General features: G+C 42.0%; 1 protein-coding gene across 26 annotated transcripts in view; it reads left to right on the top strand.

Moving 5' to 3' along the window:
- The window catches only part of adgrl2a (adhesion G protein-coupled receptor L2a), a 144981-nt gene that overhangs the window by 110195 nt on the left and 8091 nt on the right, over window positions 1–26695 (top strand). For 12 of the 26 annotated variants that reach the window (XM_061682909.1, XM_061682899.1, XM_061682895.1 and 9 more), the window contains 16 exons: window positions 3154–3453; window positions 3872–3975; window positions 4264–4449; window positions 5495–5533; window positions 7594–7777; window positions 8418–8540; window positions 8650–8849; window positions 9483–9656; window positions 10397–10603; window positions 11184–11404; window positions 12598–12664; window positions 20701–20792; window positions 23050–23094; window positions 23306–23332; window positions 24610–24778; window positions 24880–25008. In XM_061682909.1, coding sequence (XP_061538893.1) covers window positions 3154–3453; window positions 3872–3975; window positions 4264–4449; window positions 5495–5533; window positions 7594–7777; window positions 8418–8540; window positions 8650–8849; window positions 9483–9656; window positions 10397–10603; window positions 11184–11404; window positions 12598–12664; window positions 20701–20792; window positions 23050–23094; window positions 23306–23332; window positions 24610–24778; window positions 24880–25008 — 2267 coding nt within the window. The remainder of the gene's footprint in view (window positions 1–3153; window positions 3454–3871; window positions 3976–4263; window positions 4450–5494; window positions 5534–7593; window positions 7778–8417; window positions 8541–8649; window positions 8850–9482; window positions 9657–10396; window positions 10604–11183; window positions 11405–12597; window positions 12665–20700; window positions 20793–23049; window positions 23095–23305; window positions 23333–24609; window positions 24779–24879; window positions 25009–26695) is intronic. The other 14 variants (XM_061682917.1, XM_061682913.1, XM_061682921.1 and 11 more) reach the window with 3 other exon arrangements.

Here is a 26695-nt window from a genome sequence, read left to right as displayed (position 1 = left end):
GCGAGTAGCCCTCTGAGATGCACTCTTCAAACACATAATTTAGTCGCATTTGGAGCTTGGCGAGTGTTAATTTCGGACCCTGGATTTCACACGCTGATATTTTCAGGTGCACACCGATCAAGCAATGCACCTCTTTTAGGTGGTTTTGATATGGTTTCACAAATAGATCGCAATCTGGCTAACAAATCAGTTTGACCATAGTTGACATAAAGGTCGCATAGCTACAGGTACGGGATTAGATTGTCGACTTAATAAACACCTCTTCAGTTTTGTATTTGTGGTTGTTATACCGTCTGATTGCAACACATCTGTGTATCCTACTACGCCACATATTTGCCCTATTACAGTAATGACAAAGGTTAACTTGTTGATAAATGCGGTGTGTACTAGCCCGTAGATCAAAACTTATTCCTGTTTACATTCTTGCAACCAATCAGAGTGCGGCGTGTCGGTTTCACCGTTTGAATGGAACCAAATGTGCTTATACTTTGCTGTAAAATAAACAATAAATACAGTAAACAATAACGTTAAAAGAATGTAGGTGTGACACTGCCCTACTGTATACTGTGAGAATGGGATGAGAAATGGAACTCCTTAGGTAGTCCTGTGGTAAACACAGCCAATATTTAGTCTTAATAACAGTCCATTATATGTTCACTGCCAATAATAAGTTAAAAAAAAAAAAAAACGTGTAAATGTGGGGGGAAAAGTGAATGACTTCGGCTGAGAAGTAACCAGAGTACATGGCCAAGCGGCCCTGTTAAATGAGCGATGTTGACAAGATATAGTTGTAAATTGACGTGCCAGAAGAATGTACTTGGATTACAGCGAACGCCACGTTGATTTACTGACTGGAATAGCAAGCCCGTTATCTTAAATCATGCTGCCAAACTGCGGCTTGAGTTTCATTTTATTTCTGTCTAGATTCCCCACCCATGGAGACCATAGATCTTATCCTTATCGTCTTGTACACTTTGGAAATGAGACACCCATGAAGGGACCTGTTTTTTAAAAGGCAGTCCAGATTTTGAAAAAGGTGTAATTTCTCTGCTATTTTATCTGGATGAGTTGTGAAAAACTACAGGACATTGAGGCAGACATTTCTGACATCCAGGTGTAAATACCAGTAGACAACGAATGCTAAGCACAGGTTGTCTCCTTGAGCGCTTTGACAGGCTGTACAGCAAACAATTTCTCTGTTTTGAGTAAAAAGATGTTACTTGGGGATGCATGGCGGGAGACTGAGGTTATAGCGGACATCTAGCTTATGTCAACCAATGTAGGTGCGTTGACGATTTCCTCAGGTCAACAGGGCTTAATGCACCACAAGGTTCAACTCACCTCAAAGGCTGGTTCACACATTAGGGCTTGTGGGTAGAGGTTGGGGAGGGGGGTTAATCGGGGGGATGCTATCAGTCATTCATATTATCCAATGGAGAAGAATAGATACCGGGGTGTTCCTGTCTCTCAGGCTATCCCGCCCAAAGACAGAAGTTGCGTTCTTTGTCTGCAACCGTACTGCATTCGCTCTGAATTTTCTTGTCATAGTTTCGACGTGCACTCCCCTACCCCACTTTTCTTCCCCCCTCAGCTTCTCTTGTCCTGTGCCGCCGACCCCCTCCTCCATTCGCTGACTCGCTGTCAGCTTGTTTCATCGATGTTTTCACTACGGGGGTTGCGCCACTTTGAGCCGCCGGGCTTGGCTGGCACGCCGTAGCAGTGCCTCTCGCCGCATGCTCTACAGGCAGCCTAATGGAGGAAATCAAAGTACTCAAATGCGATTAGATTTGCCATGCACATTGCATCCCAATTAGAGCCTCTGCCATTGATAAAAATGCAATAATGTGCATTACCTTGGTTGCCAGTGCCAGCTGCCCAAAAAATTTTGTAAAAATTAAATAATAAAAAAGTACCCCAGTTTATAACTGACAAGCTCTATCTATAGATATAAAATTGAAAGTAATATTTAAACATGATTGCCCTGACTTCACAATTGAAACATGCCCAGACCATGTCTTTCTCGTCACTTTGTACCACCCTAGTGTATTACACGTTTCTTCTTAGTATCTCATGTTCATTGTAAGGAGTGTACTAGTTTCTGCTTTCCTGGGACTGAAACATATTGTTTTTGCTCGGGGCGTTGCATGAGTTACTGCACACCTGCGTTATCAGACCTAGAGTTGCAGGAAAGGGCGACTGCAAAATGGATGTTGAGGTCGCCCGGCAACACACAGGTTTTTGTGTCGCTCTGGTGAAATTTAATCATCCATCCCTCAAAATCTCCCAGGCAGAAATGATTGCCAGCCAGGAGGATGTTACTGTAATTATTGTCTTGTTCACTGCAGACTGAGTGCCGTGGATAAGCCATCGTCAACGGGAAGGCAAATACGCTTGTTGAACAAAGCACTTAGCTGCAATTTACACAACAGGATACTTGGATGTATAAGCATTAGAGTGTTGAACATGTCGAGGAAAAGGAAAAAATTTGGGAAATGTTACTTATGGGGGTAGCCATTAAGTACACGAGGGCATCTGCCCACCACAGCGTCCAGCATTGACTAACTGCTAAAGTTTTACCGCTATATATATATTCCACATTAAGGACCACGGGGGTGTCACACTAATGAGCTGACCTTAAAGTACACCCGCACATCATAACATGTTTTCTTCCGTTTGATATTTCATGAGAAATCATACTTTTTTTCTTCTGCACTTCGAAAGTTTTCAACTGAACTAAAAATGAAAAACAACGTGTTGGTTTGGGTCATCCGTGTACAAGACAACAACATTTTATATCCCGTGTAGACAATCAAAACCTAAAATGCAATGGCACTGTATTTGTGTAAATATTGTGTAAAAATGGTAGTCAAACAAACATGAGACAGACATAATTGTTTTATGTTCCATCTCTGAATACATGGGTACTTTACAAACAAAATTACAATGGTGGACCATTTGTTGTTACTGGTTTCTAAATTTCACATTAGCACAGTCTCCTTACTCATAGTATGTCAAATACCCATAAGTATGCAGATACAAGGTATTCAGGAGACGCCTTTCAATACGATCTAGTAACAAAATCATTTGATGGGCATGCACGTAATTGTGTGTGGTCACACCCTTAAATATAATCCTATCTTGTCTTGTCTGCAGCTCCACCTTTATCTCAGGCCACCGTGTCCCCCCAGCCTCTGAGAACTACAACCACCACAACAACAACCACAGTACGCCGGGGTGTGGCCAACAACACTACCACCACAACAGGGCCCAAGGAGGGCAGCAAGGGAGCAGCCAGGCCCCCTCCTGTGATTCTGCAGACTACTTCACCTCCACCCCTGGAGTCATTCCCTTTGCCCGAGCGCTTCTGCGAGGCCACCGAGAGAAGAGACATCATGTGGCCTCAGACCCAGCGGGGCATGCTGGTGGAGCGACCTTGTCCCAAGGGAACGCGAGGTAAACAGGGCCCATCTCATGTCATGGGCTTGCCGACATGTTGTGCCCCTCGAGAGAACAGCCAAGTTTTTTAAATGTGTCAGTAGTGCCAATGTGCCCTGATCTCTTTCTGTGTGGAGGCCTAATGGGAGGGTAGGGAGTCAGTGAAGACCGTTTCTAATAGAGTGCCTTTTGCCGTTGTCGTGTCCAAACATAATTAAGCAATCTGTAACGGCTCTGTTACAGGCTCAGCTGTTTGGTCCCTAAACTCAGCATAGTGTCATATACTCTCATTGGATTGGATGTGAAATTGTGTTAGGCCACATGGCTAATTAGGACAGAAAAATGTTAACCACTTTACAGACAAAACAGACACAATGTGTTACACGAACAAAACTGGTTTGCTTGAATGAGCTTTTGTTCTTGTTTTCCCTTACAGGCACAGCATCTTATTTATGTGTCCTTTCATCTGGGGCCTGGCACCCTAAGGGCCCCGATCTCAGCAACTGTACCTCCCACTGGGTCAACCAGGTAGCCCAGAAGGTGAGCGTGAGCTTCTGTTTTTTTTTTTTTTTCCCTATTGGACTGTGTTACCTAAAATAAAAAAAATAAATAAAACACGTGTGAGAAATAAGGATTAGTTTTTATAGTGGTTAATATTTTGACACTCACATTTGGAGAACAGCGGTGTGCCGTGTGGATTTTAAGTTACCACAGAGTAAAATTTACTATTTGCACTCTTATTTGTAACTTGTTGTAAGAAACAAGGCAGTTAGTAGAAAATCTGTCTTCATGCTCCCTTGCAAACATGATTAATTCTCCCCCCTGCAGATCCGCAGTGGTGAAAATGCAGCAAACTTGGCTAACGAGTTAGCAAAGCACACGAAAGGCCCCATCTACGCAGGGGATGTCAGCTCCTCAGTGCGCCTTATGGAGCAGCTGGTGGACATCCTGGATGCTCAGCTGCAGGAGCTCCGGCCGAGTGAGAAGGACTCTGCAGGACGGAGCTTCAACAAGGTAACAATGCCCGTTAAAAAAATGCAAATTAGCATAGAGTTAAAAGTTTGGAATGTATTGCCAGTTGATTTGTTTGTGCTTCAAAATAATTTTCCCATATCACAAAATGTGTTTACCACTTGCCTAGGTTGATTAAATTGCGTTGCTGGTTCTATGTTCATTATCACAGTATGCCTATCCATTATCGCTACTATTCAGCGGTGGTGTCACAAAAAAAAAAAGGAGAAAAAAAACCCACTGCCTACCAAACCTCCGCGCGACATGTTGATCCTGCGCATGATGCATGATGGTGGTTTGACCTCCAAGCAGTTGTGCAAATTTGTTCGGCATATTTCAACCTCAGAATTTTGGTCTATCTCTATATATACAATGGCATATGCATGACCAACTTGTGCATTCAGCAAAACAGGTAAAAGCACTTCCTCCCGGCACGGGTAAATATCGGAACCCTATAGCAGGAGACAATGTATTTTCTTTCAGGCAAGATTTCTTCAAGAGCTACCAAAGATGGCAATATCTGATGTCTTTGTTCATGTTTACATATATCATATAATATTTGTATAAATAAATGAAGACATCATCCATAAAGAAAACAACATTTTTACAAGTTCGGCTTCAAACCATCATGTCATCAACCCACAATTATGCTTTTTATCGCTGCATACATAGGAAATCTGCTAACCTGTTTTCCGTGTTTGACGTTCCACATATAGAGGGTTTCTGAGGCTCCTATATTTCAGAGTGCTTAATAATCCATCTATTTATATGTGAGTCAATTTACCGCCTTCTTTCTTTTCAACATCAAAAATTAAAAGAAAAAAAAACCTAAATAACTTGGCAACATGCATAGCAGAGTTATACAATTCATGCAATGATCATGAACGTCATCCAAATATCTTATTATTCATTGACCTTCAGGTAAGAATGTACCAGTCAATCATGAGATAGTTTGTACATCCATTCTGTCAGGCTTACTTAGACTTCAAATCATCTGTCTTTCTCTGTCTTATCTCTTCTTTTTCTTGTTGAATTAAAACAAAAAAAGCTTCAAAAACGAGAAAGGACATGCAGGGCGTACATGAAGGTACTGGAGCGATGCTCTTGCCCCCTAAACCCCATGCTTGCTGCCGTCCCCTGCTCTCTGGCTGTGCTATATGACCAGCTCGCATTCTGCAGCATGAACCTTTTTTTTTTTTTTTTTTTCTGTCCTGATATGTACTCACTCTTCCTGTGTTCCTTTTACGTTACTGTACTTCGATACACAAAGCCACATTCAAGTCAAATGTAAACGATACAATCATCTACATTTAAAAACTTGGCACTGTATCATAAATGTTTCCTGTTCAATGTCTTAATTTAGATTATGACCCAAGAGTGCAGTCTGGAGTCATAAAACACAGACTCCTTTATACTGTCATTATTTCCCACTTGTTTTGCTTCCTTATTAATTTCTTCAGGGTTCATTCTGAAATTTCCCCCCAAAAATAATAATAATAATCCCACTTTATTCATACTTATTTCTTTTCAAGGACCACCATCACCTGACTTTTTATCATCTGCAAAGTCAAAAATCTCCCACTCTTGTTTCACAATAACAGGTTTGAGGTCATAGGACTAATTATTTCCTGTAAATTGTTGCAATTTGTTCCACCAGGTTAATAGGGATACTTAGGCCAGTCCTTCTTTTTTTCCCCTGAATGCTGTCAGGTTGTCTTTATGCATCACAGTGTTTTGTCCAAATATATCCCTCTTCCACCAGAGACATCAGCGTCCTCCACCTGCCACCAAAGTCAACACCTTCCTTCATGCAGATCTGTCTTTTGGGACAGTATTAAAACAGACTGAGCAAAGTCAAGTCACAAGCCACACTTATATAAAAGGAAGGACTAAATGCACGATGAAGGGACTAATCCATCCAAATATGTTCCATCATATTTTAGTTGAGAGTATTAGGACACATAATCATTACGCACATAGGAAGTGTCGCTCCTCCCTATGCAACTTTAAAAACTTCCACTCTTCTGGGAAGAATCTTTGGGTATCTCTGGAGATTTTTGTCAATTTATCTCAAAGAACATTTGTGAGGGCTAAAGGTGTTTGATGATGTTTAGGTCAGGACGCTTAACTCAGTTCTTCCACATTAAACCCATTGAAGGAGGCATTTATGGACTTCATTTTGTGCAGTGGGGCACAGTTGACATAAAAAGACCTTGCCCATGCTGTTGTTATAAAAGTTGGTAGCATCCAATTTTCCTAGTAAGATGAAGAATTAACAATCATGGGGACTAGCCCAACCCATGATTGATCATATATATGAGGACGGGTTTCCAAATATATTTGTTAATATAGTCTTCTAATACATACTGACAGCGCTATGAAAGATCTGGCATGAAAATTGATGACTCAGCTTTATCTGATACCTGCCATATTTGATGCACACAGTTCACTTTCGCTGGCCTTTCCACGCACTGCATCCTTTACACCACCCGTCTCTGGCATTGATTTCCTGATTAGACGTATTGATCTGGTTATTTCCTGCAGAAAGCTAAAGTAAATGCATGTTTAGAGGTTTAGTTCAGCAAAAAAAGTGAAGCAGAGATAGGTCTACAAAACCATACTTGATTACAGTTGTAATATCATGTTGGATTCACATGTATTTAAGTATAAGACTATTTGCACAAGTTCACAGCAAGAAGACTTTTCTAATAAACAAGGGAACTTTTCCAATTCCAATTACATGTATTTAATTGAAGAAGGCTTTTAGTAAGTGAAGTGTCATCATGCTTTCGAGTTAATATCCCATTATGGGACCAGACCCACAGTGTAGTCTTTGACGAAAAGTGGGTGCCCTGATGACATCATTGAAAAATAAACCGAATCCGCCTGCAATTGTAATCCACAGTTTTAGCTTGCAACTCTTTTTCATCATGACAATCTTGTAACATCATGCTTACAATCCTTAAGAGCTGTTAAATGTGTTATCGATTTTCTGATCATGTTATGATCTTTAATGTGATATTTTCACTCAGCTTTTTGTTCGTCATTGTCTGCATGCTCGTTTCTCATGTGTGAATATGTTCATTTTTCCCAAAATACTGTATGCATTTAGCTTTGTTTTTCACTTTCTTCTATGGTTTGACACAGGCCATTGTGGATACAGTAGACAACCTACTCCGACCTGAGGCTTTAAAGTCCTGGCAAGACATGAACAGCACAGAGCAAACCCACGCTGCCACCATGTTACTAGACACCTTGGAGGAAGGCGCCTTCGTCCTTGCCGACAACCTGATGGAGCCCGCCATCGTCAAAGTTCCTGCAAACAATATAAGTGAGTTGGAAACAGCAAACTGACAGCCACTCTCGATTGACGCAAGTCTGGCTGATGTAATTTCATTGAGGAAATTACTTGTAATAGGAAAACAAGACGGATGCATGAAATAAGGACTTTGTTTTCATGAAAAGGGCCTCGACCTGGAGGGTACAGAAAAACAGCACATATTAGTTTAAAAGAGTCACTTACTGACAAAATGATGAATATTAGACCATTAAAGAGGCTGGATTCTCTGATTGTGGATGCTTGGTTTATAAATGAATGTGTAAAGACCTTGTAACTCGATACATTGATGTGAGTATTAGCCTGCTGCGGGGTATATATTTTATTCACAGCCTCCTCCTAATCCCCTCATTCTCGTTAGCAATTAAAACGTATGCATATGCCTGTTTTCTTTGTGTTATTTTGCATTGCTTCATTAAAGAAAGATTTTTATAAAGAGGAATTGATTCCGTTTTGATGGATGTTTATATTGTGCTGGGGTAATATGATCGTGGGTCTTTAAAAGAAAGCCCTGGCATCAATCTCCATATTCTTGTCTAGACTTATAGTCATGTACCCAATTAAGCATGTGCTTTTATGACTGACATCCTCTTTGTTTCCATCCACGGACCTCTTCTGACTCCTCCTCCGGCAGTCCTGGACGTCTACGTGCTCAGCACAGATGGTCAGGTGCAGGATTTTAAATTCCCACAACCCATCAAGGGGGGAATCTCCATCCAGCTTTCGGCCAATACCGTCAAGCTCAACAGTCGCAATGGTGAGCTCCTTAAAGGAAAGACGGTCAAATGTGTTTGCTAAGAAAGAACTGAAATCACAGCATATCATTGCAAGACGCCATTCATCCTCTTGTGATTTTGTCCATGCAGGAGTTGCTAAGCTGGTGTTTGTTCTTTACAAGAACCTAGGCCAGTTCCTCAGTACAGAAAACTCCACCATTCAGATGGCCAACGACGCTTATGGACGCAACGTGTCCGTCAACTCTGACATCATTGCTGCATCAATCAACAAAGAATCCAGCCGAGTCTTCATTAATGACCCGGTGGTTTTTACTCTGGAGCACATAGACGTGAGTAAAAAATTAATTAAAAAAATACATCTAGACACTAGATCCACAGCAGACAGAAAAAACATTTGAATTCTAAATGTCTGGCTCGGTCAGTCTGTAGTTTATTTAATTCATTGAACATCAAATTAAAGCAGTCCTTAGAACCTAAGTGAATTCTTAATGAAAAGTAATTCTTTAATCAACATTGGGATATAAATGATAGCGATTTTCTTTTATTGTTGGGGGAAATTAACTCCTAGATTAGCTGTACAATCTAGAATGAAATTACCGGAGCACCAATTATCTCTCTTCTTTTAAAGTTGTCACTCGGTTCCCAGAGGGCTACGCAGGGCTCCATTCTTTATCAGAGAAATTGTGCAATTCCAAAGACATGGCGTCAAACAATTACGGTTCACTGTTATTAAAGCCTCATATATCCAAGAATGCTTCGCTTGATTTGGTAAGCATGTGCTAAATGAGATACAACATATGAATTGCTTCATAAGAGCTGTGAAGTGAGAAATCCTCATCCGTATCAGTGCGGAAAAATACTTTGTACGAGCAGGGGGTAAATGGCCTTTGTTTTGTTCATCTACTTCAATTTCAGGCAGTCAATTATTGGAACGCTTTAACATATCTCTTGTTATCTTGCAGATGGAGCACTACTTCAACTCCAATTGCTCCTTCTGGAATTATTCCGAGAGGAGTATGATGGGCCACTGGTCTACGCAAGGCTGCAAGCTCCTTGAGTCCAATAAAACACACACCTCCTGCTCCTGCAGCCACCTCACTAACTTTGCCATCCTCATGGCCCACCGCAAAATCTCGGTATGTGATGCTTACGTCCTGCAATATTCAACATGTTTCAAGTTGTTCCTTGAATCACCACATTGTTTTTACTCGTTGTTGAGATTTGTAGTAATTCTTTTAGGGATTCTGGCATTTGTCAGTCGATCATCTTCAAGCTTTCAAAGATTAATATTCTTTTCCAAAGCAAGACTCCTATAGATCATGGGTCACCAACATAAGTAGCCCACAGGCCTGTTTTAAAAATACCTCACCAGTGACGGGGCATTGTGATTTCATAGGAATGTTGTGGAAGTGAATATTTGAAAATGTAAATACTTGAAGAGAGCTATAGAAATAGTGTTGCATATATTTATGTTTTCTACCTTCTTAAATCATTGTTGATAATTGCCATAATCAGTGTCAGTCATTACCATCAGCAGTCTTCACATTGATGAATATCATTAATTATTAATAATAACATATAATAAGAGCAGAAATAATAACAGCGACCATTTGCTGCTTTCAGTGCAAAAGTGTCCTGCAAATATTGTATTATTGTGAACGTTTTAACAATAGGCAGGCTTTGGTCTGACGCAGAGGCCAAAACCTTTGATGAAAATAGCACCTCTAATGTGAAACTGGACCATATGTGTGAGGGTTATATAAAGGTGTTTTATGTTTTTTAACAGTAATATTTTGGAAGAAAATGTCAAATGTTGGTGTTATTTGCAACTTACAATCGTATGTGTTCATTTGTTATAAATACATCTTTCTCTCAGGTCAACAGACCACATGAGCTGCTGTTGACTGTCATCACCCGCGTGGGCATCGTGGTGTCGCTCGTGTGTCTAAGCATGAGCATCTTCACCTTCTGCTTCTTCCGAGGCCTACAGAGCGATCGCAACACCATCCACAAGAATCTCTGCATTAATCTCTTCCTCGCTGAGTTAATATTCCTAATTGGTATCGATATGACAGAGCCCAGGGTAAGAGGGGAGCGAGTGTACTCTAATGATTTACTTTGCATTCATTCGCTCTCACATTATCGCCTCAGAACCCCCCAAAACAAGGCAAAAGACTCTTCAGAATTTAAATTGATGAGACTTTAAGTGTTGTTTGTTCCAAAGCCTCTCTGCTTGTCCCTGACATGACATGAGCACGACAGCACCATTAATATAGATTACTAAGAAGCCGTGGCCACCACTTGGCAGATGTTTTTTTCCCTCCCACTTTAACGTCTTTGTGGTTGTAATTGCCTTATGTAATGTTTAACTTTGTCACCTCCTGTACTTTTCACCCACCATATGTTGCCGGGTAATAAAACGTAAATTTTATTTATTTTTTTTTTTTTTTTTTTTCCAATTTAAAATCTCACTTTTGGACTAAATTTAGCTTCATTAAAATAATTTTTTCTTGCTGATGCAAAGCTATCAATATTCACTTAAGCTTCAGTTTTCACTCATTTGTTGTGTATTCTTTAATCGAAAAGAGATTACACTCTATGGTTTATTATTTTCCAATAAATTGCACATCACTTTTTGAATTTTGGTCTTTGTTCTCACTCAGATTGGCTGTGCCATCATTGCGGGGATCCTTCACTTTTTCTTCTTGGCTTCCTTCTCCTGGATGTGTTTGGAGGGAGTCCAGCTATACCTCATGCTTGTGGAAGTCTTTGAAAGTGAATACTCACGGAAAAAGTACTACTATGTGTCTGGTTACCTCTTTCCTGCCATTGTGGTCGGGGTCTCTGCAGCGATCGACTACAGGAGCTATGGGACAGAAAAAGCGTAAGAAAATGATTTTGGCTTATTTTATTGGAACAGAAATGCACACTCTGTTTCTACCTGCACTTAATGCAAATCCCCCATGGGCAGCATCAAACTATTTGAGTTCCTGTCAGCTAGGATGTGCAACTGTTCAATTTTTCATGCAATTTGAAAGTGTCTGACGGACTCAACACTGTGGTTCGAACAGGGAGGGTGTGGCTACATTAATGCCTTTTTGCTAAAAGACCCTCCTGTGACCTCTTGTTTGTAAATGGCCTTTGCAGAAAAAGCTTTTTACGTAAATTAATGACCACATCGTTACTAAGACTATGAAGTGGGGCTACTTAGGGTCTTCCCTTTGTTCCGCACAATCTATGAAAGGAGCTTTTAAGGTAAATATTGATGAGAAATCGTTTAATGTATCAGCCTAAGGATGAGAAGCAGGAACACAATGCTAGAGATCAGCATAATAATCAGTTATTCGATTAGCTGATTGCATTTCCATCAACAACCTGAAGTCATGCCATGACAACTTCTCTGGACAGTGTTATTCTTCTCAGGTCAACACTGACATGGCAACAGGAGTTCAGAACTATTCAAAAAAAAAACTTTTATCATGAACGGATGGAGACTGGACCCAAGAGCAGGCAGAGGCTGAGAGGTTGTGATGAACAGTTTATTGAAAAAGGGAAATGTAGATGGTCCTTGAGGTGCGCTGACGGGTTGTGGAGGCAGGGAATGCTTGGCAGGCGGTGACGAAGGCAGGCGGCTGGCTTGGCGACGAATACGGAGGTAACACTAAGGACAAGGAGAGACACGGAGGTCAGAAAGGAGACGAAGAATTGAGTAGCTTACTGGGGAGCCGTTGTGCCGCTGGAGTAGCTGTAATACTCTGGCAAGGTTTTCCGGCATCAGGCAGTCTTAAATGCAGGTGGTAACGAGGGCTGATTGGTGATAGGTGCGCGGCCGAGGAAGGTGCTGGAAAAACAGAGGGGAGAGAGAGAGAGAGCGAAAGGGAGAAAAGCGCCACCCAGGCTCCAACAGCAGAAATGCAGGATGGCTCATGACACCTTTCCAACTCCCACAAAAAAAACTATATTTTCAAAAATACTATTAATTGAATATATATATATATATAAGTAAATGTAGTCAAATAGACAACAAATCATGTTTCCCAAACTGAAGTGTCTATTTTATGTCTTTCCTTCTCTCAGGTGTTGGCTAAGTGTGGATAATCATTTCATCTGGAGCTTCATAGGACCCGTCACCTTTATCATCGTGGTAAGCTTTAAGTTGTATTTTCTCTGAAGAGTGAGGCTGACAGAGTGAGGGAGCGAGATGAAGGAGATGCAGGGAAAGAGATAAAGGTGCAAGTGAGAAAAAGAATCAGCAGGATTTTTCTATGCTCCAAACCGCCTTTTGCCAAAGTCATTTCTTGAGTCATCCGACAATCTCTCAGCAGCTGACACAGATCAGGATCTGATAGTGTGTCTGTACCTTTACACAGTACAGCACAGAGAGGGCTACAGATGCAAGCTGTTGTTTTACAGTGAAGTGTTATGATGCGTGCATTCAAGTAAAATGGCACGTTAAGATTTTATAGCTGCTGTGTTCCTCCTCTGCATCAGCCTCCTTTTGTATTGTGTGTCAATTGTAAATAGCAGATGACAGCATCAGTGAAAGCCACAGCTCTGTTTGGTCAAGGACCATCAGAGGTGAAGGACATATAACATATGTCCCATTGAGTCCTACAGTTATTTACTGGTCATGACATTATTATCTCCCGCTCCAGACCAGAGCGTGCGTTACCGCCCCTGTGTTTAAAAAAAGAAAAAGAAAAATATATATCATCCCTGCTTACCAGACCATGTTTTAGCTTATCCTCATGCACACTTAGAGAGACGAGGAAGCTCTGCAAACCTCTCTCTGCTTTGCCGGGCAGATGGGTTACATTTGTTCAGCGCTGTGTTCATTATCCAGCAACGCGGTTGGTGCTGTATCTCCAGACGCCAGTGACCTCTTGTTGAATATTAAACTGACAATGAAAATCTGCTGCAGTGAGAGAAGGGAAAGGGGCATCCATGTCAAATCGTAGCAAATCCCTGGTAGACCACAAGGTGCTTTGAAAGCAGAGATACCGAACAGCTTTTTCCCTGTGTTTGCACAGAAAAACATCTTTCCTGAAGTGTTATTCCTCCCATATTGAAACAAAGCAGCAAAAAGTAAAACTGAATTTCTGACTCTGAACCTCTGTTAGTTGGAAAAATGCTTTGATACTTGTGCCATTACTACATTTGTGGGTGGAAATCAGTTCAGTATGAACTGAAAAGAAATTCTGCAGAGTACAAAAATTCTGATTTAAAGACTGTCAGTTGAAGTCAGTGGGTTACACACCATTCAACAATTTTTACATTTTCCCAATTTTGTCACTGGTTTGGATTGCTCTCAGGACAAAAGTTAAAATGTATAATTGCACAACGGACCTCAGCAAGCCTTCCACACAGCCACACAGGAGCATGTTTTTCTTCTCTAAATTGGACTCTCATTGTTTCCAATCGTATATTGCCTCCGTAATGATTTGCATGAAAAATGTGTCTGCAGTGAAAATGTTGATCAGGATCCCGCCGGGGATGACCGCGGCGATAGAATCATGACCCCTGCAAGTCGCTAATGTATTGGAGCTTAGCTAATGTGTGACAGGAATGAGGTTTTGCAGGACTCTCTCCTCAGATTCGGTGCAACAAATGACACAAATAGACAAAGTAGTGTGCTGATCTCGAGGGAGTATGCAGGAGCAAGGTTTGCCTGCACCACCAGTGACCTCGGGTTTCTCGACAAATTGGCTTTGTCCTTGTCAATGAAGGAGAGCAGAAGCGACTCATGAAAAAGAAGAAAATGAGAGAAAACAGTGTTGTTGTGGCTAACGTCTGCACCTAAACCAGTGGTTCGCAACTCTTTTCAGAATCAGAATCATCTTTATTTGCCAAGTATGTCCAAAAACACACAAGGAATTTGTCTCCGGAAGTTGGAGCCGCTCTAGTACGACAACAGACAGTCAATTTACAGAACATTTTGTAGACAGAAAGACATTGACAAAAAAAAAAAAACAGTCACTGAGCAGTAAAGGGTTGTTCATTTGTTTTTTTTTTGACAATTGTTCAAAAAGATGCAGAGTCCTCTAGCACTTAGAGCAGTTTGAATGACTAATATTGCAATAGTCCACTGCAATGACCATTGTGCAAAGGGCGCCGAGACTTCAAGGAGTGTATGCGGTTTAAAGTGACGAGTAGTGCGTTGCAGATAGTCCTCAATCAGTGTGCAAATGGAGCAGATGCTACTCTGGCATGAGTGGCCAGTATATGCAAATAGTGCAGCATGGCGAGACAACTACAGTGAGTGCACGAGTAATACATAATTGGCCCCACAGAAATGTGACAACAAACTCAAGTCAAAAAATTGCCAGCATGTTGTAATGAAATTGTAGGTTAGGTGTTTAAGAAGTTGATCGCAAGAGGGAAGAAGCTGTTGGAATGTCTGCTAGTTCTAGTTTGCATTGATCGGTAGCGCCTACCTGAGGGAAGGAGCTGGAAGAGCCAGTGACCGGGGTGCTGAGGGTCTGAGAGGATTTTGCACGCTCTTGTCTTAGTTCTGGCAGCGTGCAAGTCCTCAATGGTGGGTAGGGGGGTACCGACAATCCTTTCAGAAGTTTTGATTGTCCGTTGCAGTCGGAGTTTGTCCTTTTTTGTAGCAGCACCAAACCAGACTGATTCGATGACCGCTGTGTAGAACTGTCTCCGCAGCTGCGCTGGCAGGCCGTGCTGTCTCAGAAGCCGTAGGAAGTACATCCTCTGCTGGGCCTTTTTGAGGACAGAGTTGATGTTGGTCGCCCACTTCAGGTCCTGAGAGACTGTAATTCCCAGGAACTTGAAGGTTTTGACGGTTGACACAAGGCAGCTGGCCAACGTGAGGGGCAGCTCTGACGAAGGATGCCTCCTGAAGTCCACGATCATCTCTACAGTCATGAGCGTGTTCAGCTCCAGGTTGTGTCGGCCGCACCACAGCTCCAGCCGCTCCGCTTCCTGTCGATATGCAGACTCGTCACTGTCCTTGATGAGGCCGATGACAGTGGTGTCATCTGCAAACTTCAGTAGTTTGACAGTTGGGTGCGCTGAGGTGCAGTCGTTCATGGAGAGAGAGAAGAGCAGCGGAGAAAGGACACAACCTTGGGGCGCCCCAGTGCTGATGCTGCGTGTGGATGAGGTGGCCTCCCCCAACCTCACCTGCTGTGTCCTGCCCGTCAGAAAGCTGTAAATCCACTGGCAGATGTCAGGTGAGACGCTGAGCTGGAGAAGCTTGGATGAAAGGAGTTCAGGGTCGATGGTGTTGAACGCTGAGCTGAACTCCACGAACAGGATCCTCGCGTAGGTCCCTGCACTGTCGAGGTGTTCTAGTATGAAGTGCAGTCCCATGTTGACTGCATCATCCGCAGACTGTGTTCGCTTGGTAGGCAAACTGCAGGGGGTCCAGCAGGGGACCTGTGACACTCTTGAGGTGGTCCAGTACGAGACGTTCAAAGGACTTCATGACCACAGATGTCAAGGCGACAGACATGTAGTCATTTAGACCCGAGATTGTAGGTTTCTTGGGGACTGGAATGATGGTGGAGCGTTTGAAACAGAATGGTACTTTGCACAGTTCCAGAAATCTATTGAAGATCTGTGTGAAGACTGGAGCGAGCTGGTCCGCGCAGACTTTGAGGCAGGATGGGGACACATGGTCTGGGCCTGCCGCTTTGTTAATCTTTTGTTGTTTGAAGATATGTCTCACATCCTGTTCGTGGATGGTTAACGCAGAAGTCAGATGTGTGATAGTGGTCGGTGATGCGGCCAGGTGGGTGTGGGGTGTGAAACTGTCCTTTTCAAATCTGCAGTAGAAGGTATTCAAGTCGTTGGCTCGTGTGCTATTGTTCTCAGCTTGGGGGGATTGTCGCTTGTAATTAGTCAGCGATTGGAATGCATGCCAGACTGTTTTAGAGTCGTTAGCGCTAAACTGTTTTTCCAACTTTGCCGCATAGTTCCTCTTTGCAATGTTAATTTCTTTAGTCAGCTGGTTTCTAGCTCGATTATACAGGGCCCTGTCCCTGCTCTGATATGCATCCTCCTTAGCTTGGCGAAGCTGCTTAAGTTTAGCAGTGAACCACGGCTTGTTGTTGTTGAATGTGCGAAATGATTTTGTTGGTACACACACATCTTCACAGAAACTGATATAGGATGTAACAGTGTCCGTATATTCATCCAGGCTGCCAGCTGAATTTTCAAAGACACTCCAGTCTGTGCAGTCTAAGGCAGCTCTGAAGTTCCATCTTTGCTTCATTGGTCCACTTTTTCACTGTTTTCACTGTAGGCTTCGCGCATTTAAGTTCTTGCCTGTACGTCGGTATTAAGTGAATTAAGCAGTGATCAGACGAGCCCAGGGCTGCACGAGGTATAGCACGGTATGCGTTTTTTTACCGTAGTGTAGCAGTGGTCTAAAATGTTATTTTCCCTGGTAGGACAGTCGATGTGCTGCTTGTATTTAGGGAGTTCATGGTTGAGTTTAGCTTTGTTAAAGTCCCCGAGAATAATGAGGGGTGAGTGCGGGTGTTTTTTTTTCAATTTCGTTGACTTGTTCGGCGAGCGTTAGCAATGCGGTGTTCGTGTTAGCTTGAGGCGGAATGTAGACTCCAGCCAGGATGAATGATGCGAACTCACGCGGCGAGTAGAATTGCTTACAGTTCAAAAACAGTGACTCCAAATGCGGGCTGCAGTGTGTGCTGAGCTCCGTGACGTCCGTACACCATTTTTTGTTGATATAGAAGCATATCCCGCCGCCCTTTGTTTTCCCCGATGATTCCATGTCACGGTCCGCTCAATGAGTATGGAAGCCGGGAAGCATGACGGCGCCATCGGGTACACCGTCGCAAAGCCAGGTCTCCGTGAAGCACATGGCGGCGGTACGGCCGAAGTCTTTACTGGTCTTTAACATAAGATGAAGCTCGTCCATTTTGTTGGGTAGGGAGCATACATTCGCGAGGTGGATCGACAGGAACGCCAATGTGTATCCTCTCTTGCGGAGTTTCACATGAATGCCGCCACGCTTCCCTCTATGGCGCCGTTTCCGTCTCCATGTGCCGAAATCCGCGGACGCCGCTCCAGTGAGTAACTCGGGGGGGAAAACTGAGCGGATTTGTGAAAGTTGGTGACAGAAAGTCCGGAGTAGCCTCCTTGATGGTTAGCAGGTCTCCCCTTGTGTAAGTGAGTCGTGTAAGGTCTCCAAAGACGGACGAAAAACATAAAAACAAAAACAATACTAGAGAGCGCGCTACCGAGGCGACCACACTGGTAGGCGCCATCTTGGTATATTCTGGTATTTCACATTTTCATATTGTTACAAAGTCACGACCCACTTTCATACAAATTAAGAATAAAGATTTTTGGGGGCTTAAAAAAAATAGCCTCTGCAAACATATATACTGTCGTTTATATATTACTGTTTTTTACTGTCTTTAAATGACACAAAAAAGGGGCAAAGGACTGAGCTAATCATGAAATTTTTAATTGTCTTTTGCATTGAAAATAAGTCTAAGTACAATGCAGAACAATTTTGAGGAAGTAGTGTTTTGCACCATTCCAAACGACCCCATAACGTCTTGCATGAACTAGAGCATTGATTCTCAACTGGTGGGTTAGGACCCAAAACTGGACCCTTATAATATGGGTCATGGACAGGTAGTGAAAAATTATAGGGGGTACTCTGTTTACAACGGCACCAACATGCAACATTTCAAGGTAACAGACGGCATAAGAATACATCTTCACACGGTACAAGAAGTCACACTCAGTTAGTATAATTTTATTGGATTGTTTTTTCTATGTCCTAGAAGTGTTTTTCATGCAAATATTGTCGTTATGACTGAACAAGTGTGTTAGCGTAGGTTAGAGATAGAGTATGGCGCATTCCAACTCATTCCGGAGTACAAATTTGGCTTACTTCACCGCCATAGGAGCAACTAAATATTTAACGTGCATCCCAGGTTGGGAAATAACATTTTCACAGACAAGATATTACTTGCACTGTAAATGAAACTTCCAACAGCATTTAAACTCTCACATAAAAATGCCATTGGTGTTTTTATAGCATAATATTTCAGCCTGTTAAAAGTGTTATGGTTGCTTTGGTCTGCATCCTTCATTTTCTAAAAAGAAGACAAACTATTGATGTTGCACTTTCCTAAAAAGAAGAAATCAGTACCAGTATTCGTTTTTGTACACGGGGTTGTCATGTTAATCCTCAGTTTCTTAATAAGGTGCTCAGAAAGGCACTTTGAATTGAATTTGTTGGTAAAAGTAAGAATTTACAAATGAATAATTATTTACTACAACACCAAATGTAGCAAAATATTTAGAGGATGCTCTCTGGGATACATAACAGTTGAGTAGAACCGTTTATTTTCCTTCCTTGCTTTAGACAAAATAGCAGCCTGAAACAAAAGCTGGTGGAAGGCACTTAGATCATTGCCCTGTCTCTGGGCACAGGGGTATTAGCTCCATGAAAGGGGTACATGGAAGTAATGAGTGTATGCTTGTGGTAGTTGGGGGTAAGCCATTAGTATGCTTGAGCTAACATGAGCACAAGGCCTTTTGGATCATGACACGTCGCAAGCAGTTCTTATCATGTGGACAGGTCCATCTGCACCTTTAATATTTTATCCCCAGGAGTTCATTTGGAGTTCAGTGTGTACACACACAGGCGACATCTGAAAATGTGAAGGGGGAGAAGCTTTCTCCTGATGTCCCAGTGTGGCAAGGTTGCTTCTGCATGGCTTGCAGTGATGATTTTCAGACAGAAAAGACTGAGTGAAGGGGTGGAGGACGGAGGAGGATCCCCAAGGGAAGCGTGTGGGTGAGGGTGGGGGACATGTGCCGTGCAGCTAGGTTACTTTTAAGCTCTGTGTCACTCTCCTCTGTCTCATTGGATCCATGTCACCACTCCAGGCTGCGTGAAAAGGGGCTTTTCAAAAGTCCTCCTGTCCGTTCCCCACACCCCACACCCACTGTCTGACTCATGCAGGCGGACGATGGAAATAATAGCTGATACCTACATAACAAAACATAGATTCATTGCCATTTGTGATATAAACCAAGGCACTCGATTCAGCATTCTTCCCGTCCTTACGTCTCTTATACAGCCTGCATTATTGTGTTTCGCACCGTGAGTTGATTGCATGAGGAGGGGTGATATATCGATCACGGGCAGTCTTTTCATAGGAGAAACACACACAAAAAATCTTTTTAAGAATGAGTGGCCATGGTCTGAGTGGCACTCACAAAGGTCATTTATTTCATTCCCTCCCACCAGGTAATGCATGCGTCTCCATTTTTCACTTGGCAGGGTTTGTTATGCTGGAGATGTTTAACTGCTGCAGCAGTTAAACGTTGTGTTTCGAAGTCTGGCTACATGTGTTGTCTTTGATAGGCACACACACTCCAATTTCATCTTTCTCAGATATTCCTTGCCATTTTTTTCTTAAAGGTTCATCTGCTCGTTTGAGTGCATGAACATGCTGGTTCGGGGTCTACTTTGTTCCAGAATAAATATTTTCGAAGTCAATTTATTTGAAGCAGCTCCTCGCTGTCGGTCAATCCAGGCTTTGTGTCTCTAAATCATAGTATTGATTTTCAAGGTAGCAAAAAAAAAAAAAAAAATGAACTCTTCTGATTTTTTTTTTTTTTTTTTTTTCTAGGCTGTTATGTGCCACTGATTCCCTTAAGGTTTAATACACTAAAATGCTACCCCATCCCTCTCTTCCTCATCTCTCCTATTCTTGGTCTTTTCCCCAGCATGCAGAGGAATCGAAAAATGTACAATGCTCCCTTAAGCCTTTTGTAGCTGGTTATAATATTTCAGTATGTGCATGAAATGATGCAGTTGTTTTGTACAACAAGGTTTCTTATTACTCCTTCTCCTTTTTGTTCCCCTCTGAATTCCTCAGACAGAGGAGTCCGTTCTATTTTTTTTTTCCTTCGCTGATGGATTTTAATGCTTTCCCATGCTTTTATTGATATAGAATGACACTAAATTGGGCGCCAGTTGGCCCGTCTTCTCTCGACTGGAGCGACTGGATGTTTATTGGATTAGTCTGTGGACATGTAGGACTGGCTATCCCTCTGTTTTATTTTGAAGCTTTGATACAGGATTGACAAAGAATTACTTTTTCTTTTATCTGTGTCAATCATTCATCTCTATGCATTAACGCTGCGTTTTCTCTCATTTGACAGCTCAATTTGATCTTCCTGGTCATCACCATGTACAAAATGGTGAAGCACTCCACCACCCTGAAACCAGACTCGAGCCGACTGGAGAATATCAAGTAAGTGAAGCCTCCGCTGCAAAATAGCCACATCCTACTTATCAGCTATATAACACTGTTGCTATTCTGCCACCGCCCACGAAAACTAAGGCTCTTTTACTCTTGAGGAAAGTCTTATTAAAGAATTTATCAGAGCAAGACCTCTTTAAGTACCGCGCCTTTAGTGCATCCTGTCATGTCAACCACAATCTGTTTCTGAAATGCTGATCGGCCTCCATTTTGTAAAGTAAAAATAAAAATTACCTATAAATTTGACACAGCATAGAGAGAGGTGTTCTTAACAAGCCTACCCAATTTGAATAAAATAATTAAAAATAAAAATAATCAAATATATAAAATGAGGTGCGCGGCACGGTGGACGAATGGTTAGCACATCCGTCTCACAGTTCTGAGGACCGGGATTCAAATCCCGGCTGTGTGGAGTTTGCATGTTCTCCCCATGCTTGCGTGGGTTTTCTCCGGGCACTCCGGTTTCCTCCCACATCCCAAAAACATGCAGGGTAGGTTAATTGAAGACTCTAAATTGCCCGTAGGTGTGAATGTGTGCACGAATGGTTGTTTGTTTATATGTGCCGTGCGATTGGCTGGTGACCAGTTCGGGGTGTACTCCGCCTCTCGCCCGAAGATAGCTGGGATAGGCTCCAGCACGCCCACGACCCTAGTGAGGATAAGCGGAATGGAAGATGAATGAAAATGAGGCTCCAAAATCATGAAAAATAGACACCTCGTCCAAGCTGGAGGGCATGGGTGAAGGACGAAGAAGGTGGGTTTTCAGCGCATTCAGCTGACAGGCCCTGCTCAACCGTCACCTGTGTGTGCCACAAGCTGAATAATGTGTGCCGCTGTGTCTAATAAACAGTTAACCTTTCCTGAAGTGACTCACTTATGTGGACCCACACACGACACAACACCAAGCCAGGCGGTGACCCCGCCGCCGGTCTGGCAAGCTTGCTAGCTCATTAGCGAAATATAAATACCACAACGATCAAGAATTGTACCACATTTTCTTAATCCTATTTCCTTTCTTGAAAAAAAAAGCAAGCCCTTTTAGGCGTCTGCTATTTCATACAACGCCAGCCCTAATATTTTCTTCTATCCGAGCAATTGTGCGACAGTGAGCAGCAACTGACAATTAACTGACAAGTTTCTTACTTCTCCAAGTGGAGGCAGAGTGTGGAAAAGAAGACCTTATAAATGAAAGCATTTTAATTCGCAGAGGCAGCAATGGGCTATATGTCTGTAGCCCCATGCACTTCTTCACCAAGCCATCAAGTAAGTTGTCGTTTATGAGAAGCTCACGCTGTTAAAACGCTAATCTGCGTTCATCGACACTCAGTATAGCTCTGCCTACTTTACAATGGGTAATTTAGCCATATACCCCACCCTCCAAACACACACACACACATACACAAACAGATTCCATTGCATTATCACTGGTGGATGCAGCATTTCAGATGCAGCATTTCATAACTAAGCCATTGAAATGCACTTAAATAATGGAGATAAGGTGCATGACATTGCCAGACACAAATACCTTCCACCCCGTGTCGACAAATGAACTGAACATTATTTTTTCGAAGCTAATTCTGGTGATACTGTTAGCTAACGCTTACTGTAAATGTGCTAACACTGCAATTGTTTTTCTCTTCAAGGGCAAGGGTACTGTGGAAAAGCTCCCATATGTTCTAGAAGGTTGTTTTTTTTTAAAGCCCTGTTTTTAACCCAAGAAATTAAAACAAGTCCTGTCACACAACCACAACAGACTATTTTTTTGCTACTGGACATTTTCTGAAGCTGTACTGTAATTACTTGTGTTTTGTATACATTTGAAAACAGTTTACAGTTACAGTTTACAGGCTGCTAATCAGGGGTTAGATGGTGCTGATCTTATCAGTCCAAAGGCAACAGTCTTGGTAATTTCAGTGTGATTTACTTTTCCTAACAAATGTGTGCAGCATGACAACACTGTGGTGCAAATGCAATCAAGAAGAGCAGACAGGAAAACTGCTTAAATACTTGTCCAGTTATAGCTGTACCACTCTCATATTTAGGAAACCACAATTTGTACCTTTGTTTTATGTTAATTCCTGCAGGGCTATTCAGTATATTAATAGCTGCATTGTGGTCTTTTTGTTTGTGTTCACATGGCACAGTTGTAGTTCCAGCGTCTCTGCATGTTGCATGTAAAAGCAAATTTAACACGCAGCCTTTCCTTTCTCTTCTGTCACTCTCTTCTCTGTGGGGCAATCCATGCCAGTAATTATCATGTTTGTGACGGCTACTATAATACCGATTTGCCTGGGTAAGCTTTCACTTTACACCTCGGCTAATTTTACAAACATACACACACGCACACATGTAGTCATGTAAATATAACAACAATGTCAAACTCAGCCTAAGAATGTTGTAATTGAATCATCAGCAATCATATGTGATTTAATGTCTACTAAGCTTCGTAGACTAACCTTCGCTGTGATTTAATTGTGCTTCTCTCTTCCTGCTTCTCATGCTAGCTATGAAGATAATAAACAGTTTATCAAGTAAGGACCCATTGACCAGAACTCCTCAGAACTTCTCCTTATACCGTATCTATTTCCTCTGCTGCCTATTTCTCTTTCCTCTTTCCAGTTGTTACCGGCTAATCCCTCCTGTCCCAGGCAGCAACCTCTAAACGAATCATTGTCTGTCCTTGTGAATGCCTCCTCTCACTATGTACATCTTGCTGTTGTTTCTACGTTTGCGGCTGCTTCACACACCGTGTGGTATTTGCCCTTTCTCCTTGAACTCTTTCATCATCTGCCGGTAGTTACTTGTAAGGTTCAGACACACAGATAGATATACCCTCGGATTGCGTTGTTTGTTTAAATCAAACTTTACTGTCTGTGATAAAGTTTAAAATGGGAATTATACTGGCTATGCCCGTTTGTGTATTCGTTAGGTATCAGGAGTTAAACTACTTCACCAAAAATACCGTAGTGGGGTGCGCAAATTTTGGTCCGGATAGAGGAAATGTTTTGCCCTTATTTCTATCCATTTTATATCCTGCTAACTAGCAAAGAAACAGAAAAACAATGAGAAAGACATAGAGTGACATTTTTTCCCCATTTTGTTAACAGTTAAAGGTTAAACATGGGAATTGTACAGGTAAACTATGCCCGTTTCTATATTCGTTAGGTATCAGGATTTAAACTACTTCAATGAAAATATTGTAGTGGGGTGCACAAATTTTGGACTGGATAAAGGAAATGATTTGCCCTTATTTACATCCATTTCATATCTTGCTAACTAGCAAAGAAACAGAACAACAATGAGAAAGACATGGAGTGATTTCTTTTTCCCATTTTGTTAACAGTTAGGCCTTGGCAGAGTTCTGCACCATAGTGAGTTCCATTCCAATTACCTCCAACAAGTACCACAGCATGCGGCAGTATTATGCTTTGATTTTAATTTGTTGGACAATTTGGTTATTTAACAGTTTTATTCGAAAGCTACATTACATTCTCACAAAACACTGTACATTTTGGTGCAGATCTGACTCATACAAATCATTACACTGAAAAGAAAAGGTGGAAAGAAAAAGTTGTAATGTTTCTTAAAAAAAATAATAATAATAATGCTTTCCTCCCTATTTTTCAGTCATGTTGGAGGTCTGTGCTGGACAAAGTGACATTCTAGTTTTATTGTTTTGCTCTTATCCGCTTTACAGCTTTCCTGTACCCTTTCCTTGCATTGGTCCCAGTTATTGATATGTCAGAGCAATGTAAGCTATTCATACATAATTTAACGTCGTCTTCTGTTTGGTTTTGCTGTCTTCCAGGACCTGGGTCATAGGGGCCTTTGCTCTGCTCTGTTTGCTGGGCCTGACGTGGTCCTTTGGTCTCTTCTTCATCAATGAGGCCTCCATTGTCATGGCGTACCTCTTCACCATATTTAACGCCTTCCAGGGGATGTTTATCTTCATTTTCCACTGCCTCCTCCAGAAAAAGGTAGGTTTCATGTCATCAGCAGAATGAATGACAAGACTTGTGGAGCACTTTAGCGCATCCTGAAGATTTACGGTGATTCTAGTGTTTGTTTGCTCTCGTAGGTCCGCAAAGAGTACAGCAAGTGCTTCCGTCACACGTACTGCTGTGGAAGGCTGCCAACTGAGAGCTCGCATGGCTCAGCGAAGACTTCCACTACACGGACAAGCGCACGCTACTCCTCTGGTACCCAGGTAGACCGACAATGTCACATAAGAACATTTACAAGCTACAGCCTATGAATTACACAAGATACTTTCTTTTCTGGCCTGCCCTCTTTAGCTTCTGCTACTTTTCTCACTAATGTCATGTGCATGTGAAATAGAACTGCACTTTTATTCAGTATCATAGCATATTCCACTGGGGGTCAAGCCAAAATTATGGAATTGCCCTTGGTGTATTTGCTTGGCACCTTTCTAAGTGCTGAATGTAGATGGAAAAAGGATGGGAATTTTACAATATGTTTAAATTAAAGTCAATCACAGTCCGTTCTGTGATGCTGGTTGACTTTCAAGTTGATTTTCCAGTTAAACACTGAATAATAAAGCTAAATAACTCAAATATAAGTAAAACTGTTCACCCTTGAAAGATGTCTGACAGACACATAGTGGAAAGGGAGCAGGAGGGTGTTTGCAGAAGATACACATCGTTTTATAAGTAAAGATAGAATTAAATGACGTCAAAATAATAATAATGCCAGCACATCTGCCTCACAGTTCTGGTGACCCGTGTTCAAATGCGGCCTCGCCTGTGTGGAGTTTGCATGTTCTCCCTGTGCCTGCGTGGGTTTTCGCCAGGTACTCCGGTTTCCTCTCACATCCCAAAAACATGTGTGGTAGGTTAATTGAAGATTCTAAATCGCCCGTAGGTGTGACTATGAGTGTGAATGGATGCTTGTTTATGTGTCCCCTGCGATTGGCTGGCGACCAGTTCAGGGTGTACCCTGCCTCTCGCCCAAATATAGCTGGGATAGATTCACCACCTGCGACCCCAGTGAGAATAAGCAGTACGGAAGATGAATGGATGGAAAAAAATTCCATAGAACAGGGGTGTGAAACTCATTTTTGTCACGGGCCACACAGAAGTTATGACTTCCCTCGGAGGGCTATTATGTCTCTGAACCCATATAAATGAATTATCACCTCATATAACTACATATACACAACAAATTGATGGATTACTAGTTTTGAAAGCAGAAGCCAATGAAACATGTTTTTCCAACTATTATTCAAAAACATTTTAAAAGGTGGATCTGCAACATAAAATGCAATTTCTAAACATTATTAAAAGTAAATGCAATTTGCAATTTTGATATTTTTGCAAGAAACATGATGTCGACACATGATTTGCTTTCTCTGGCCGCATAAAATGATGTGGCAGGCCATATATGGCCCCCGGACCACCAGTTTGACACCTGTGCTCAAGCAAAAGCGAAACACATGCACACTTCAATTGCAGTGTTGGTTTTAGCAAAATAATGCTGCCTAGCAAGTTGTGCCATAGTGGAGGTCTGTTTTGAAGTAGCTCAGCTTCCCATAGCTTACAAACAGGTTCTTCTGTGGGCCACAAATGAGTTTGGACACAGAATTAACAGTGTGTCTCTTGGTTGCAGCCAAGTAATGCACTCTGCAATTAATCAACAATCATTTCCACAAAATTGACCAATTTCGTAATGATTAACCAATTAATTATCCCCTTACCCAACAGAAACTCTCTCTTAAAGGGGACATATTTTACCAAACCAACTTTTTCTAGTATTTGTGATGTAATATTGGCTTTATGGGGCCTCAGTAAACGTGATATATGAATTAAAATCATCCACGCATTCTTCACTTCCAGACGTTTTCTGCCTAGATGCCTGAAATCAGGTCATTCAAATTT

This window comes from Phycodurus eques, chromosome 8, assembly GCF_024500275.1.
Source record: "Phycodurus eques isolate BA_2022a chromosome 8, UOR_Pequ_1.1, whole genome shotgun sequence".
NCBI lineage: Eukaryota > Metazoa > Chordata > Actinopteri > Syngnathiformes > Syngnathidae > Phycodurus > Phycodurus eques.
Note: the sequence above shows the minus strand (reverse complement) of the source record. Positions and strands in the feature narration are given on the sequence as shown.